Below are 17,048 nucleotides of genomic sequence, written 5' to 3' on the forward strand. Positions count from 1 at the left end.
ATCAAATAAATCGCCTAACACAAATACTGAAGGGGTTCGTTCCCAAACTTACGGTCGTTGCCCAAAATGTTGTGGGTGTATTTTTATTGGTTCGGATCATAACGCATATAAACAATTTCTAGGTAAATACCCTTTTTATTTAGATTTGTTGTTATAAATTCTGTTTTGTTCTTTATTCTTAGTTTATGTACAGCATAGGTCTATGTTTTGGCAATACAATAAATGTATTTTAGTACATTTGTGCGCCCAGCACAACACTCCAGAAAATCAATTCATCAACAGTGGCTAATCTTAAGTGTTACATTGTCAAAGTGCACATTTTCCATTCCAGATGCTTTTCTCTATAATAAAAAAAAATAAGCCATCTCACAACACAATCATCCCTTGTGGTTTTATAGACCAAGTAATCAGTAATACAGCAGAGGTAAAAAAAATTATACAGGACTTATATTTGAAAGGCGCATTGTATTTATTTTACGCCATTGTCAATTTGGTATCATGTATGTGTAAACATCTATTCAGTTGGTACTTTTCTGTAATAAGTATGGCATTACAGAATAACAGTAAATCTGCTGCTCATGAGTGTTTTTAAAGGACAATATACAGTATATTTGTATCCACAGGCAAATGAAAGAATAACCCAAAATATTGTTGTAAGGCACTTGACAAAATACTGTATTTTATCAATATTTCCTTCCTACATTAATACAAAAAAGAAAAGAAAAAGAATCTGACATTTTGATGATGATGTCTTGACTTGAATGTCCTGAATTTCACATCCTGATTTTATTACTCCTGACAATCATAAGAGATCTTTAGATTTGATTTTCTCTCCTCACCGTCTCTTGTGACTCAGCCAGCAATCGCTTCACTTCACTACTTCAATCGCTGCCAATCACGACGGAATCCATTTTTAATGGTTTGATTATGAAACTGACAGTGTGCAATTGTGGCCCTTTCCAAATTGTGTTTATTCTTTGCACAAGGTCTTTTGAGCAAATATATAATAATACATAATTATTGGGTTAGTTTCACTTATATATTTTAATATATATATATTTAACTTGTATATACTGACACTGGTGGCAACTTACAGTATTTGTGGTTTGATGTTTAAAGTGAAAGTTTGACTCAATATATTGTAGTTCACACAGTTAAGTGGCAAAGGACTGTAAGGTAAAGAAGCTGATCTTGATTTCTTTGATTTTTTTTTGGGCAGCTTTCTAAAGGATCCTGCAGTTCTAGCATAATCTACTACAGTGGTTCCCAATTTTTTTACATCAAGTACGACCTAAAAAAAAATATTGATCAACATTAAAATAAGAGAGAGAGGTTTTATTCATAAGAAGTATACTGTATTTAATATTATTGAAAGCCACTGCAACATTATGTACATTGAATACCAACATCATGCTTAAATACTAAAGAAAAATCAAGAACTGTTTTAAAATAATTATTCAATTAAAATGTAATGCATGTAAATGTTTTCTACAAACTGTATTCAAATAAATGTTTAAAAACAAATAATACCTAGTACTGAATACAAATGGATTAAAAGATAAAAACAACTGAATCGTACTTAGGCAGTGATTCTTTCATGTACTACCAGAGGGATCCTGCAAACCACTACTGGTACTGGTACCACATTTGGAGAATCACTGGTCCTAGTGCATTCTCAAGTTTGTCTAGCAAATTAACTGTGCCTGTTTTGAGAAATCGTAAGACTGATGTTGAACCCAACTTTTTTTTCTAATGTAAAGAAACAGATTGTTAAAAATAATAATAATAAAAGAAAATCTTAACACTTCTACCACTTGTGTTATTGCCAACTAAAATATGCATGCAACAAATGAAATAATTTTTTTTTTGCCAGGGACAATAATTTGGGGCTCTTTATTCTGTCCGGCAGTTTTGGTAGGAGATACAGTATGGTTTTGTTATTAACTCCACTGAGGCAGTACACAGTTTTTTAGTGACCAGCAGGTCGTAACTACCCAACCAATTTAATTTTAACTTAGTATAGAGTTGGGAAATTGGCCAAGGCAGAAGCCATTCTGTTTTGCTGTAGTCTATGTGAGTCTATTTACTTTTCTGACTCCCTCTTGTATAGTTGATTTTTTTATGAGGAGTATTTTCTTGCAAAGTGATTCCACTGAATTGACTCTGTTCTTTAATGTCAAGTGTTTGCTTTTTGTAGTCCCCTTGTTTGAATGAGCGCAGTTGCTCATTTAGTGACTTCCTCAGCACGGGATAAAGGTTTAAGCCCGGTGAGGGGAGTGACGACATTGTCTTCTAGCGGGGGAAGACATTTCAGGTCGTCTTCGGGAAGGCACAGCAACAGGAATCGCTGAGGAAAGAAGAGATGCAACCAAATGACTCGTCAACATGTGAGTCAATGCATTATTTGTGGTTGGATTTATGATGGTGGAATTGTGTTCCCTCCCTCCATCCATCACTGTTCACCTGTTGCGGATGAAGTGCATTTCAGATTTTTTTTTTTTTTCATATTCATATTGATCACAATTTGCCATATCACAGGATTTTGTGTGTATCCTAAAAAAAATTTGTGGTAAAATAAACGCTTTCTAGCCTAAAACATTAAATTGTAAAAAAAAAAAAAAAAACATTTAAACACATTACAAGGAATAAAATGTACATATTGTACAGTACGACTGTGCATTACGTCATGTTAAAACTGTTAGTGTACTTTTGTGTTTTTTTTCAATTTGCATGTAAAATTGTGAATGAATGACAAGATCTTCTCAAACAACACGACCTTAAAACGTATGTCATGTGAATGATGAATGAGTTAATGAATGCTGGTTATTGTGTATTCTGCTCACCTGACGGAGGGTGCCCTCTCCATGTACTAGTTTGTAGAACACAAAGAGAGGGATGAGGGAGAGGGAGATGGTGGCCAAGAACCAGCCCAGAATGTTGGCCCACAGTGGATAAACATAAGTGCTGCTGAACTTCAAGGGAGAGTATCTGACTACGGAGAACATGAAGGTGCCCTGCAGTGAGAGAAGACATTGGATTAACCCACGCTGCCTGCACAGAAGTCAGGCAAGTTCCAGTTTCATGGAAAGACATATTTTGACAGACCAGCATAGAAATAAATGAAAAGAAATATATACAACCGAAAGTACAGTAGTTGTTGTAATTAGTGAGATCCCTGCATTTGTTTGTCCTCACCGAGCTAGTCCCATCTAGGGGTAATCTTTTTTTCTTGCAAAAGACTCCAAATGCTTGTCTTTTAATGCCGATTGCCAAAGCAGTTTTGATGGCTTTTTTTGTCTCATTTGCAAGCCTGTCACGGGTCTGACATATTAAGCAGAGAATCACCTGTAGCACTAAACCTGTACCTGAAAGGGAAAGTTCACAAATTAAAAAAAAAAATTACTTTTTGCTATATTTGTTAAAACAGCCATCATGACCAGACAGCAGTACATGATAAATGAAAATAAATGAAATGAAAAATTAAGCTGCCTTGCCCCCATCTTGTGCCTCTAATTTGATATACAATACAAACCAATGCACCAGAGGAAAACAACCAATCAGAGACAAAAAAAATAAACACCATTAATGAGGTGTACATCATCTGTTGCTCACTCACGGGCACGCCCACTTGGCGTTGCAAAAAATCCAACTTCAAACTGATTACATTTAGTATTATTCAGTAGTAACACTCCATTACGATGAAGGCACTTTTCTGGGGTAACAGCAGGGTGCCCCCAACTGGGCGACTAATGAGTAACACTTCATAAATCCCTTCTTCTCTCTCTGATTGGTTGTGTTTCCTCTGACACGCTGGTTACCTGTATATTAAATTAGAGGCACGAGATGAGCCCAAAGACGATTGCTTTTTTTCACAGATCGTATTCATCATTTACTACTGTCAAGTCATAATGACTGTTTTATAATATAACTGAAAAAACATTTTTTTTTTTAATTGCAAGCTCCCCTTTAAGATGGTTGATAGTGTCTCTTAAATACAACTTTCTTTTTTGGAAGTTGTTGGCTCTTCTTCTGTCTCATTATTTGGCCTGTTCCCTTTTTTGAAAAAATTCTCCAAACGCTTTTTTCCCCCCCTCATTTTTGCTAACTTACTATTTTCCCGTATCACGTGACTGATAGACTGACTGTTTTGAGAGAGGCACAGATATGATGTTCAAAGTAAAACAGCTTTCAGACTCTGATAATCAATAAAATATTATTTGCTCAGTTTCTCGCAGGCTCGGTTGTTAGCAACACCGGAACTGTCGTGTTTTATTCTTTATCCACAGCAAACAAAATCATAGATGGACCCAGTGGTGTCGCTAGGCCTATTTTAAGGAGGCTGAAGCCCCCCCTAACATGTTGTTAAGCCCCCCCAAAATGATTTGGTTGTATGTGGTTTGGGCCAAGTTTGAGTGTCTTAACTGCCCTAAAACCAATTTTAAGCCATTTCTAAACTATTTGGTACTTGCCCAAAAAGGGGAATGTTTCAGTGGAGCCGGCAATTTGAGGACATATGGTAGTTGTGTGTAAATATTACTTGAATGGAATGCTTACAAAACATAAACAGGGAGTAAAGTAGCACCAGCAGAGCTTCATTAGTGGACCCGGACGATAACCAATCATATCTGTGATGTTCCCATAGAAACGCTCGGCCCCTGTCAAGCAAAGAGGGAGGAATTTACAGTTTACTTTGTTCATATTGTTTTCTCCTTTTTATTAAGAGCATACCATAGACCCAGGCAATGCTGACCGACTGGCAGATGGACAGCAGGAGCAAGGTCGTCCCGCTGCAAATGTAGAAATCCACTAGCTGCAGCAGGTACATCCCTCCCTATAAGCACAGCAATACTATTAATAAAATATTGTACTCTATTATGTCGTCTGTTTAGTTCCCATCAATCTGTTTGCACGTCTGCAAATCATTTTCTGTAAGTGATGTTGTAAATTTTTTGGGGGGTAACCGTTATACTTGTTAGTAAGAATTTACACTGCAATATGTGTTTAAACCACAACAAAACTGAGATAATTGTTTTTGGCAATAAAGAAAAGAGGATTGCTGTTAGTAAATACCTGGAGTCACTCTCCTTAAAAACCAAAGACCAAGTCTGAAACCTTGGTGTTCTGATAGATTCCGACCTGACTTTCAACAGTCATATCAAGTAGACTTGACTACTGTAATGGTCTTCTTACTGGACTCCCTAAAAAGCTGCAGCTCATTCAGAATGCTGCAGCTCGGGTTCTGACCAGAACAAAGAGGACAGAGCATATTACTCCAATTCTAAAGTCTTTACACTGGCTTCCAGTCAGCTTTCGAATAGATTTTAAAGTTCTGTTACTGTTCTATAAATCACTAAACGGTTTAGGTCCTGAATACATGAATGAAATGCGAATGGATATAAACCCAGTAGGGCTCTGAGATCAACAGACTCAGGTCAAATAGTGGAGCACAGAGTCCAAAGCAGACATGGTGAAGCAGCATTTAGCTTTTATGCTGCACGGAAATGGAATACGTTGGCAACAGAAGTGACATCAGCCCCAAGTGTGCATGTTTTTAAGTCCAGGTTAAAAACTCTTCTTTTTCTCCATGCTTTTTAGAGCATTTCCACTTTTAAATGATATTTCTTGCACTGTACACTGTTTTAATTGTATTTTTACATGTTTATAAGCTGTTTTTTCTTTGTTTTAAAATGCTTTTAATCATGTAAAGCACATTGAGTTACCTTGTGTAATAAATTTGCTTTGCTTTGCTTTGCTTTGCTTAGAAATCTGGCAACAGAGATCCAAGTTTGAGGGCCATTAAAATAAAATTAAATGTCTTTCACCTGGTCCTTCATGTTTTCTTAAAATAATTCTACACATCTTACAAATTCTGCCTGGGTAATCAAACATATGAGCACAACTGTGTGTTTTCTCATTTACTAAATAAAAGTAGGGCTGTGAATTTCAAAAATAGAGCAAGTAAATAAAAAGAAAGTATAATGTGTTCAAATAAAGTGCTTAACTTCAGAATAATTCTTTAAAAAAAAATAACAAAATACAGATAATACTTCATGTTTTGATCATATGGGTAGAAGCAAAATCATGCATTGTAAAAATGCATTATACATAGGTAGAAGGGTTTTCCAAAATTCTGAGGTCAACTTTGGGGGTGCGCATTATACATGGGTGCGCATTATACACGAGAAATTGCGGTATATGTCTACACAGTAATTCCTTACATAAACAGTTGTGTTGTTTATTACAACTCAGACACGCAGATAAATACAATTTTTAAAAAGTATTTTAGTCAGTCTCCCCCGAGCGTGGATATCGTTGTATGATGTCGGACTACTCCTGCATTTGTCAAATCTGAAGGTGGACATTTCAGAACATTGACTCAGAAAAGTGTATTGAATTGGCCCTAGTGTCAAAAGTCACTAGATTGTGTTGCTAGTTGCTTTTTGGGGTTTGGGGAAAGTCGCTAAATCTCAGCAGTCAAAACTGTTTCCTACTTCCTAGTGTTTTTGTTTACTTTGTTTTGATTAGATTTAGTTTGTTTCATGTTTTGTCAAGTTTTCCTGTTTCAGATGATCATTTTTTGTCTGCCCGTTAGGTTTTCGTTTCCAACTGTTCACGTCAGCCCTCTACCTTTTGTCAACCAATCAGTTCCCTCCAGCCACTCGCGTCTTGTCCATGTGTGCCTCGCTGTCCCGTCAATCTGTTTATATTTAGTTCACATGGTTTGTTAAATCTGTGTCAGATCATTGTTGTTGCAGTAAGTCACATCCTTAGTAATGTCTTGTTTCCTGTTTTGGTGAGTTTATTCCTAGTGTTTCTTTGTTTCTTTGGTTCTTGATTTTCTGCAACTTTGTTCATTAATTGTTTAGATTTTTCCTTTATCCCTTCTGCGTTTTCTATTTTTGAAAAAAAAAAAAAAAACTTAATTTGAGACTACTGCATTCCCGCCTTGCCTACGTGCTGTGCTCGTGTCCTCCGTTTTTGTCATCACCACAAAACCTTAACATCTCTAGTGTGAATACCATGTTGAGATGGAGCTTCAGCTTGCTATAAGTAAACTGGCAAGTTACCATCCTCTTTGAGGAGGGATGGAAAAATCTCTTCTTGCAACATGCTAATACGGTGTACTTTTTCACATTAGAATTTCCATGATCAAAAAATGGTTATAATATAATTACATAATAATTACATCACCCCATATTCCTGCACACGCCATAAATTTACAGGCAGCTACATCTTCATCCAATGAGGATTAGAGGACACATATTGAAATGTGTTTTCCAAAGAATGGTAGCCACATTACATGAATAAAACTGGTTTTCATATTTATATATGGAAATGTATGTGACACCCTGACATCAAACAACCATTCACATCTGTGGACAATTTAGAGTCTTCAATAAAGCATGCATGCATCCATCCATCCATTTTCAACACCGCTTATCCTGGTTAGGGTTCCGGGGCGCTGGAGCCTATCTCAGTTGACTTTGGGCGAAAGGCAAACTACACCCTGAACTGTTCGCCAGTCAGTCGCAGGGCACATATAGGCACGGACAACCATTCGCACTCACATTCACACCGTCACTGAGTGGGAACTGAACCCATCCTGCCCGTACCAAAATCAGGCGAGTGTACCACTACACCATCAGTGACACCTAGCGTGCATGTTTTTGAAATATGTGAGAAAGCCACAGTGCCTGGAGAAACCACGCAAGCACAGGGAGAACTCCACAGAGGAAGGCTTGGAGCCCCAATTTGAACCCCCAACCGCAAAACTCTGAGGTACATATGCTAACCACATGTCGACCGTGCTGCAGTTATAATAATAATAATTTTCAGACCACTCCGGGTAACCTTAAAGCACACTAATAAAATAACAATGTGAATCACATAAAAATAAGTACTAAAATGTATAAAGGTCAGATGGAGTATGCAGATCGAAAAAGATGAGTGTTTAAACTGGACCTACAATTGTAGTAATGCAAGAGTTGGTGTCTCGCAGTATTTCTGGAATTAAGTTCCACCGATGAGGGGCTGCATAGCTGAAATCTCTGGAGTCAAAATGGATATTGAAGATGGAGAGACATAAAGGTGATGAGAAGGATCTTGTAATCAACTCTTTGTTAGCCAGTGCAGGTCCTTGAGTATATGTGATTCCTTTGAAGGAGGGAGTTCTGGTAATGGCACGCGTAACATAGTTATAGACCAGTTGGAAATTATGGATATTTAGTAAATTTGAGTGGTAAACCAGCAAGGAGGGACTTACAAAAGTATAAGTGGGTTGTGACCAGGGTGTCAACAAAGATGTTGGTGCTGTTGGATGTGAGGGATGGATGAAGGCGTTTGATGTTCCATGAACGAAAGTATGCAGATCATCTAATCTTATTCATACATTATGTGCTTCGATTGATCTACTGTTGAAGATGACACTGAAACTCTTAACTAATTGCTGGTTTGAAAGCGACCCAAGAGGAGCGCATCAATAAAGTGGCCTGGCAATGTCTTAGTCTGTTATTCTTTTGTTTGTAGTATCAACAAGTCTGTGTGAAAAGAACATTTTCTTTGTCATAACTTTGTACAACATTTAACTATCTGACCAATGTAAATTCACGGCTCTATATTTTATTTATTAAAATCTCATTAAAAAAATTTGACTTTCATAGGGTTTACAAACCTCGGTCACCAGGGAAAGTCCGAGCAGACAGGAGACGGTGCAGATGGCCAGCAGGACCAGCTCACGTCTGTAGCCTTGACGTAGGTAAGATGGGTAAAGATCGACCAGCGACGTCATCAGACACTCCAGACCGACAAACTGCACGGGAGGAGGCAACAGGATGAAGGCTCAGTTAAAACTCTCTTGGGCACATACTTGTTCAAAGAGAAAATGCTTACCTGACTATCCAAGCAGAGTAGAATGATCATGAGGAAGAAACACACGGCCCACACTTGTGGCATGGGCATCATGGCTACAGCACGCGGGTAAACGATGAAGGCCAGTCCTGGACCTAAACACATACAGTGTGGTAAGTTTCAAAATGTTGTATCTTTTTGCCTGAGTGACCATTGGTTACTCTCACCAAGACCATATGCCTTTTAGGAATTACAGAAGAGGCTGTGTTCTTGGAAACATTTAATTGAGAAGCTTTCCCTGATTTGTCCCATGCTACAATCCAGTCTCTAAGCTCTTCAGAGAATTCCATCGACCTCACCTTATTCTTGACTTTGATATGCTTTGACAGCTTTGTAGACTTTCCCAAAGCATGTGCAATAAATTAAACTATTGGCACTCTATTGGTCTCCAATCCCACTGTATGTACTCAGAGTTGACCAAAAGAATCTACCTGAGTTCAATTTAATTGTCTTTTAAAATTATTTTAATTCTTGTGTAAATGTGATGTTTTGGTCTTTCTTTTAAAATACATTTGTAAAGAGTAAAAATTCTTCTTTTGCTATGTCATCATAGGATAGTGAGTATTCTGAAAGATTTTGTTCTCTAAATATTTTAACAGGCCACCAAAACAATATGAAAACAATTGAAGGCTGTCTGAATGCCCGTAATCATTTGTTAATGTAATGGGTTTTAAATAAAAACTGATACATTAACATGATACCAGTGCTCTCAACAGCAAAATGCAGTATAGCAATATACTGGTAATTAGAGTTCTTTTAATCTGTGCGATCCTACAACATTGAGATGATGCTTTCAAAATAAACTATCAACGCTAAAACAGATTTCAAAACTAATGTTGTCAGTTTCGTTGAAGGTAGACTACAACTTGTTAAACAAGCAAAATAAATATCCCAATTAAGAGAACAAACCTGCCAAATGGAGTCAGCACTTGCCTGATTCTGCCACCTCTGCAATATCGACACCTTGTTCGTAGGTCATAAATCCCAAGACGGAGAACATGGCAAAGCCTGCCACAACACTGGTGGCACTGTTCAGCAAACATAAGTAGAAACAATCCCTAAAGGAAAAACACATCCAATCATGTTGAAGCAGTGACAAAGAGGATGTACCATACTGTGCCTCATTTTAGTAGGCAATACAATATCAATTCTAAAAAAGAAATATGCACGATGGAGTCGCTCCAAGCAATGTGAATTCTTGAAACTGAAACACAATCCATTCAAAGAAGCAATTTGACCTTTGATTTGTCTGGATTTCCTACTATTTCATTGGAAATAAAATGTATTCGTTCCTGGTATTGAAAACGAATGCTGCACAGCTAATGTTTTTAGCCAGTGTGCTTACTTGTAACAGTTGTTGTTGTAAGTATTGTAACTCCCAAGAGAGGTCAGGAACCCAAAGCCAATGGCATAAGAAAAGAAGATCTGCGTGCCAGCGTCTAACCACACCTGAAAATGCAAAAGGGAAAAAATATTTTCACATTGAAAATGCTATATTAATTCAAAAATATTGAAGCCATTTAAGATTAGGAAACATTTTCAAGCTCATAAATGAAACTCTAATGGTACCTTGTTGAGCGCAAATATGTACCAAAGCTGAACAACCCTAAACACATATTGCTGGCTCGTTTGTTTGAAAAATCACAATCACAATACTGTTCCAGTCAGTGGTGAAATACGGGCACTAACTGTCAGACACAAGCATTTTTCACTATAGCTTTATCTGCTGCGTATGGTGAGTCACTGCCCGACTTGGACCCATTGCAAGCAGACTGTAGCGAAGAAACAAAAACAAAAAATAAATCCCTTTATCGGCAACAAAACTGAATGGACTCTTAAGTGACCCCACCAATCAGAAAAGATTCATGGAAATGAACAACATAATTTTGCATGATAGTCATGTTACATACCACCGATTTCCTCTCCGAGCCAATACTGAGTAAAATTCAAGCTGGTATCGACGATAAATATCCTTAGGGGTCTGGTAAATCTAAAAAAGAAATTGTCTTTAAATTCACAGCGTCATAATAAATATATGACATCTGTGTAATTTTATTTGATTTTTTTAACTGAGAAGTATATTGAGGTAGCAGTCAGACACTTACTGTTTTATAATACTAGGTGACTCAAATTAAAATGTACAGTAAATATTTAAATAGATAAATAAATGCCACTAAAAGGGAGTGTCACAATCATTTCTCAAGTTTGTGAGTACCTCCATTTTAAAATATTCATTTATAATGAAAGCAAATTAGATTGAAAATGGTTGATAAAATGTTATATTTATCCACCTTTTCTATTTCTTATTTTTGTGCTTGGCAGAGGTAGTTAACAAATCTTTTTAATTAACCCCCATAAATATCAATTTTCTCTTGATTTCAAAGCATTACTTTTCATATGAAATTCTCATCAAGTCGAGGCAACTGGAAAAGAACAAAAAAATACAATGACGTTTAGAGTCTACACTCTCTTTCTTACCTGTGGATCTGATAGGCGGGATACGTCAGGGTAGATGTAATAAATAATTCCGTCCATTGCCCCTGGCAGCGTCACACCACGTATGAGCAAAACCAGCAGCATAGCGAAGGGGAAAGTTGCTGTGAAGTAGGCCGCCTGGATTAAAAGTAACGAGACCAAATTTCTGAGTTAGAATGAAAAAAAATTTATGTTGTTCAAACTGTTAACCCCTGCTCTTTCAATTACCTTTGCATGCGTCATCTGTTCGAAAAGTCTAGTCTCCTGATCTTAAACATCGCCTCTTAATAATGTAAAAGCAGTTTGACATGTCTACGCAGCATTTCCTCTATTGACAGTTTACTTAGACTCATATTTATTCCCTCTACAAAATGTTTAATTATTTTTTTATTTTTTTAACGGATTGTCCAAAGACTATGGCAGACCAGGTGTTTAATCGACTAGGGATCGGTGTTTGACTCAATGTGACCAAATCCTCTGATCAATCATTCTTGATAAAAAAAATAAACTATTGTTGTTTTTTTTGTCTAAATATTGAATGTGAGAATCTCTGAATGTTCCAGACTGTTTTTTTAATGGCAGTGGTGTACTACAGTACGTAGAATTATGTACCGTATTTTCGCGACCATAAGGCGCACCGTATTAAAAGGCCCAGTCTCAGCTACGGGGTCTATTTCTGTATTTAACACGTACATAAGGCACACCGTATTATTGGGCGCAGGCATGGTAAAACATACGCTAGCTTAAAACATACAGTAGCATGCAAGCATGCTAAAACATACGCTAGCATGCATGCTAGCGTATGTTTTTAAAAAGGCAGCGGGAACAAAACTGAGTTCGGTTGTACTTTATTGACGTATTTAACAATGTAAACAGTGAGTTCGGTTGTACTTTATTGAAGTATTTAAAAATGTACTCACGTTATTTTTTGATCAATCCTCATCCATAAATCCATCAAAGTCCTCATCTTCTGTATCTGAAATGAACAGCTGGGCAATTCCGCCATCAAACATGCCGGGTTCCCTCTCGTCATTTTCGGAGTCAGTCTCGTAGCCAGGGGGCTGTTCAGCAATGATGGCGGCTTTCGCGAAAGCTCGGCCAACAGTCAAAGCAGATAGCTTAGCCCAGGCATCCACTTGCGAACCATGGATTCGTTGATCTTGAATTCTCTCGCGGCTGCTCGATTCCCATGTTCCTTTGCGTAACTGATAGCTTGCAGTTTAAACTGTGCTTCGTAAGCGTGTCTCTTCGTAGGTGCCATTTTCGGGGGTCCTTAGCCAATCTATACCTACTGGGGGTGTGCCTTTAGCGTCCTCTTTCATGCGCACCCTTCCCCTTTTAACATCCGCATGCTGTCCTCAGTCACGCCCGCCTTTCCTCTATTTAAGCAGCGTGTCGGCAGGAAATGCTCCCAGTCAGTCAAGCGAAGCACTCATCAAAGTCACACAACAACATTTACAGATTTTGGAACTCGGTGCACACATAAGGCGCGCCGCATTTTAAGGCGCCCCGTCCATTTTGGAGAAAATTTAAGACTTTTAAGTGCGCCTTATGGTCGTGAAAATACGGTAACTACTGTTCTAGTTGCCATAATCACATTTAAACTCTTCTTAAATGAGAGTCAGCACAAACATGCCACTATTTAAAGTACCTCTAATTACCCCCAAATAAATGTTAGCTGTGTTTAGTGGGGTTTTCCAGATATTTTAATTCTGTCTAGCAGAAGCCTGAAGGTTTTGTGCCTCATTGTTGGTATGGTGTTATTTTGGTGAAAAGCAGGCTTGTGTTTGCATCAGACATGTGTTTTGGAATTATGGCCAAAAAGTTCGACCCTGATTTCAAAATTCCACACAGCTTCTGTGTGTTGTCTTGTCAATCATTTTAATCCACCAAGAGCCTTCAGAAACAGTAGTGCTGGTCGATGTAGCTGAAACTACATTATTTAGCGATGGGACTGTTTCTTTCACTAATCAGATTTCAGATTCAATCTCCAAAAGGCCACCAAGCTGGCCCTCGATGATATCAACGTTTTTCCTCCTCTGATTTGTTGGTCAGAGCAAGCCAAGTTGCAATACTAGCAAAATACCTCTGTAGCGATCTGCACACATTAATTATATATTAGTATAATCCGACAGCAGTTTCACCGACAGACTATTATTGATGGTTTCTATAATTGCGACATAATAGTGGTGGTATTAAAAGACGGATTAAGTCAGGTAAATCCCTGCTGAAGGCCCAGGTACAATTCCAAGTCCAAATGCGCGATACACTAACACACAGCCAACATACCTATCAACAAAGTTGAAAGCTTTCAGGCATGTTGAGGCCAATGTTTTCAATATTCGTATGTCTGTTTGTATGTATTTTAGGGGTCCTAAGCATTAACCCCTCCGCTCAAAAAAAAAACTTACTCAGAGAACAAATTTGCCTTCAAACACCAGTTGCAAATTGGTAAACATGTCTATCATAACAGGACGCACAAAAAGTCTCAAGAACCCATGATTGCTAGCGAAGAGAAAAACAGCCATTTCGATATGAAGCAGCCATTTGGGTGAATTTTAGGGCTCATGCTTTGGCGAACTTGCCCAAATGATCCTCAGTCTGAAGCAGATACAGATGGCCAATGCTACAGTAAAACATAGTGCTTTTATGCCTACGCCATCTAATATGTGTGGAACTTGGTGTCAAATATTAATAGTTATTATGACAATTTAGAATGAAAACAGGACTGTGAGGGCCTCTTCTTCATTGCTTGCAGCTTTAATTTCTTTGCATGAATTGCATCGCTGGTTGTATCATTTGCTCTCATGAGCCTAGGTTCCTCTCCTCTGCCATAATTTAACATAAAAGCACTGTTACTGTAGGAAAGGAGAGAACACTGTATGTCATACATTTGTGTTAAGTAGAAACAAATGTGAGTTTGTCCTTGTATGACTGTCCTGGATGAACTGACGCAGGCAAGATATGTTGAAAATCAGTGCATATTGCTCATTATTAAACAATTTCTAACCTTCCCAGTGGATTTGATCCCCTTCCAAATGCAAAAGTAGCAGATGACCCATGCCAGGATGAGACACAAGACTAGCTCCCACCTCAAGCTCCCCACCTCCTCAATACCACCAGAGATCTTCAGCACTCTGCGCCTGAGGAAAGCACACATGGCGCAATGGTGGCCAAGGCGATTGAACAACAACATAAATCATGAGGGAGGGGAGGGAACTTTACAGGATAAAGGAAGAGTGACAGGGCAGCTGGAAGACAAAAGTAAGAAAGAGGGAGAAAAAAAGAAGAAAAAGTAGTCAGGAGAGTCAAGATAGTCGACCAGGCATGCTTACTCCCAGAACTCTACAACAGGCAGAGTGGTGTTCTGCCTGTGTGTCACAGCGAGGCTCTGATTTGCAATGCTGAAGTCTATGCATGAGTCTATAAGGCAAGGACATAAGACAAACCTGTTTTGCAAAGTAAAGCATGGTAAATTTCCACAAAGATGATGTGTAAAATGGGCAATATTTTTGGCGAAACAACATGCAAAAACATTGTATTTTGTTCACTGTCTGCTTTTTACATAATGTCCCCCTCACAGGAAAAAAAAAATTAAAGGTGATAAATGGAGTCCATTGCCCACAAATTGTGGAATGAGCTAAGAGCTGCCTCTTAAGTGAACATTTAAAACAGGCAGGCATTCCAGGACAATTAGATCTTTTGGTTTTGATTTGTTAAATTTGTTTTTCTTGCATTAACTGTGTAAATGTTGTGTTTCTGCACTTTCTTAGTAAGTAAGTATGACTACATAGTCTATAACTATGTTAAGCACGTTATAAGTCCTCTCAGTGGAAAGTGCCAAATAAATAAATAAATCAAGTCCCCTTGTTCATTCCAATAATATCATTTAGGGATAATGTACATGGTCGTTTCACCTGTTTTTAGCCTGTTATGAAGCTGTGTTATGATGCGATGTAATAAATTATCTACTGTATATATGTAACCATATCACAGTGAAAAGTTTATGTGTAATTTAATTTGATTTTATATTGCTTGGTTTTACTCTGGTGTCTACAGCCAGGTCGGCTTTGCAAATGATAACCTGTTCTCAATTCCCTTACCAGGATAAATAAAGGTTGGGGGCGAAAAAGAAAAACAAAACATGCATACAGTTGACTTACTTCCAAGAAAGCTAAGCATGATAGTTTATTGTTTGTTTGTTTGTTTGCTGTTTCTTGCAGGGGGGATCTACCTGTGTTCCAGTCGTTTCCACACGTGGCCCAAGGCAAGTCTGCGCTGAAGGAGGAGAACAGATAAAAGAATGCCCACGCGATAATAATAATGTAGGACGTGGCGCTGAACGCAATGATAAGGTGACTCGCGTAGCCGATCCCTGCGAAATAGAAGGTAACATATGTTAAAAGAACGCACGAAACCATTCCAATTCGAGCGCGCAATCCGTGCGTATTACGCGCTGATTGCGCTTTATATCCACCTTGAAATGAGTCAAATGTTTAAATAGAATGCACATAAATGCAAATAAGCACCTTGAAAAAGTGGGCAAAACTTTTTCCAACACGTAATCCCCCCCTGGTTGGTGTACTGTCCCATAGCGGTCTCGAGAAAAAACAAGGGGATCCCGCAAGTGAACATGAACAAAATGTAAGGGATGAAGAACACACCTACAAAGGAATAAAATATTAGAGCCATCAAGTCTGGCAAAAGTGACATATGCATGAAAAAAAAAAAAAATCTTACCTCCGCCGTTTTTGTAGCACAGGTAAGGAAATCTCCACACATTGCCCGGTCCAATGACGGCACCCATCACAGTGAGAATGAACTCAGCTTTGGTGCCCCAGTATCCCCGTTCCTCTGTTTCTTTCAGCTTCCTTTGCCCTCCGCTGGGCACAAAAACATCACAACTGCAACCATCCTCCTTTGTGACCATTTTTGACGTACTTCCCTCTTGACAATATGTTACTGTCTGACACAGTTGCTATTTAAGCAAAAGGAGAGGTGGAGTAGGAGGACAGTGGGTTGCACCTTCGGGATCTTCCAGCTTGGTTGATGCCTTGTACATTCATCACATTGCAGCATCTGCAACACAAATTTGAGTTTATGTCATGTTTTATATCCAATGTATGGGATATTTTTTCATGGCTCAAATATACTGGGATGTTTCGGCATATGGTGTCAAACTTAAGCCCCGGGGCCCATCATTTTATGTGGCCCGTGAAAGCACATCATGTGCGTCAACTTCCATGATTCTTGCTAAAATCCGTGTCAAAATGTTCAAATTGCCATGTGTAATAAATTTTTTTTGTTACCAAACTCAATTTTTTTCAGTAACTTGAATAATAGACAACAAACTATTATCCTTGACTTCTGCTCAAAAAACTAGTTATCCATCAATGCGTTGTGTATTTGTAATAATATGATGAATGAATTAAACATGTATATGGTTTTACAGTCATAATGGCCATCTGAAGGAAAACAAACTTAAAAGGTTGCTCGCAACAAAAACGAGTTTGACACCCCCGTGCTAGACATACAGCCATGTTTGATTGACAGTCTAAAGTTGAACAGGGTGTGTTCACAGCGCGTTCAGCGGACACGTCCAGAGCATCTGATAGTTGAGAAAACATTTACATTTTCCCACAATTTTGAAGCCTTATTTTGTATAC

General features: G+C 38.2%; 1 protein-coding gene and 1 long non-coding RNA gene across 2 annotated transcripts; one reads left to right on the top strand and one right to left on the bottom strand.

The window, feature by feature from the left end:
* Window positions 1-58: 58 nt before the first annotated feature.
* LOC133466816 (sodium- and chloride-dependent GABA transporter 2-like) lies at window positions 59-16,486 on the bottom strand. The gene is made up of 14 exons (XM_061750864.1): window positions 16,123-16,486; window positions 15,912-16,046; window positions 15,617-15,757; window positions 14,718-14,805; window positions 14,393-14,525; window positions 11,386-11,520; window positions 10,253-10,356; window positions 9,841-9,965; window positions 8,890-9,002; window positions 8,672-8,809; window positions 4,729-4,831; window positions 4,555-4,655; window positions 2,844-3,014; window positions 59-2,347 (listed from the first exon to the last, which is right to left on the bottom strand). Exons 1-14 carry the CDS (start codon window positions 16,310-16,312, stop codon window positions 2,225-2,227), a joined length of 1,800 nt encoding a protein of 599 aa, XP_061606848.1. The 5' UTR covers window positions 16,313-16,486; the 3' UTR covers window positions 59-2,224.
* Window positions 3,077-9,276, top strand: LOC133466817 (uncharacterized). The gene is made up of 3 exons (XR_009785049.1): window positions 3,077-4,819; window positions 8,661-9,020; window positions 9,095-9,276. It is a non-coding gene; the product is annotated as an uncharacterized LOC133466817 (long non-coding RNA).
* Window positions 16,487-17,048: the final 562 nt, after the last annotated feature.

Source organism: Phyllopteryx taeniolatus, chromosome 17, assembly GCF_024500385.1.
Source record: "Phyllopteryx taeniolatus isolate TA_2022b chromosome 17, UOR_Ptae_1.2, whole genome shotgun sequence".
Taxonomy (NCBI): domain Eukaryota; kingdom Metazoa; phylum Chordata; class Actinopteri; order Syngnathiformes; family Syngnathidae; genus Phyllopteryx; species Phyllopteryx taeniolatus.

What these genes read in the sequence shown, in the direction of transcription:
- LOC133466816 (XM_061750864.1), bottom strand. Translation starts at nt 16,312, where the DNA reads ATGGTCACAAAGGAGGATGGTTGCAGTTGTGATGTTTTTGTGCCCAGC. An exon ending in CCTGTTGTAGAGTTCTGGGA is followed by an intron (nt 14,526 to 14,717) that starts GTAAGCATGCCT and finishes TGCTTTCCTCAG; the next exon opens with GCGCAGAGTGCTGAAGATCT. An exon ending in TGCAGAGGTGGCAGAATCAG is followed by an intron (nt 9,003 to 9,840) that starts GCAAGTGCTGAC and finishes GTATGTGTTTAG; the next exon opens with GTCCAGGACTGGCCTTCATC.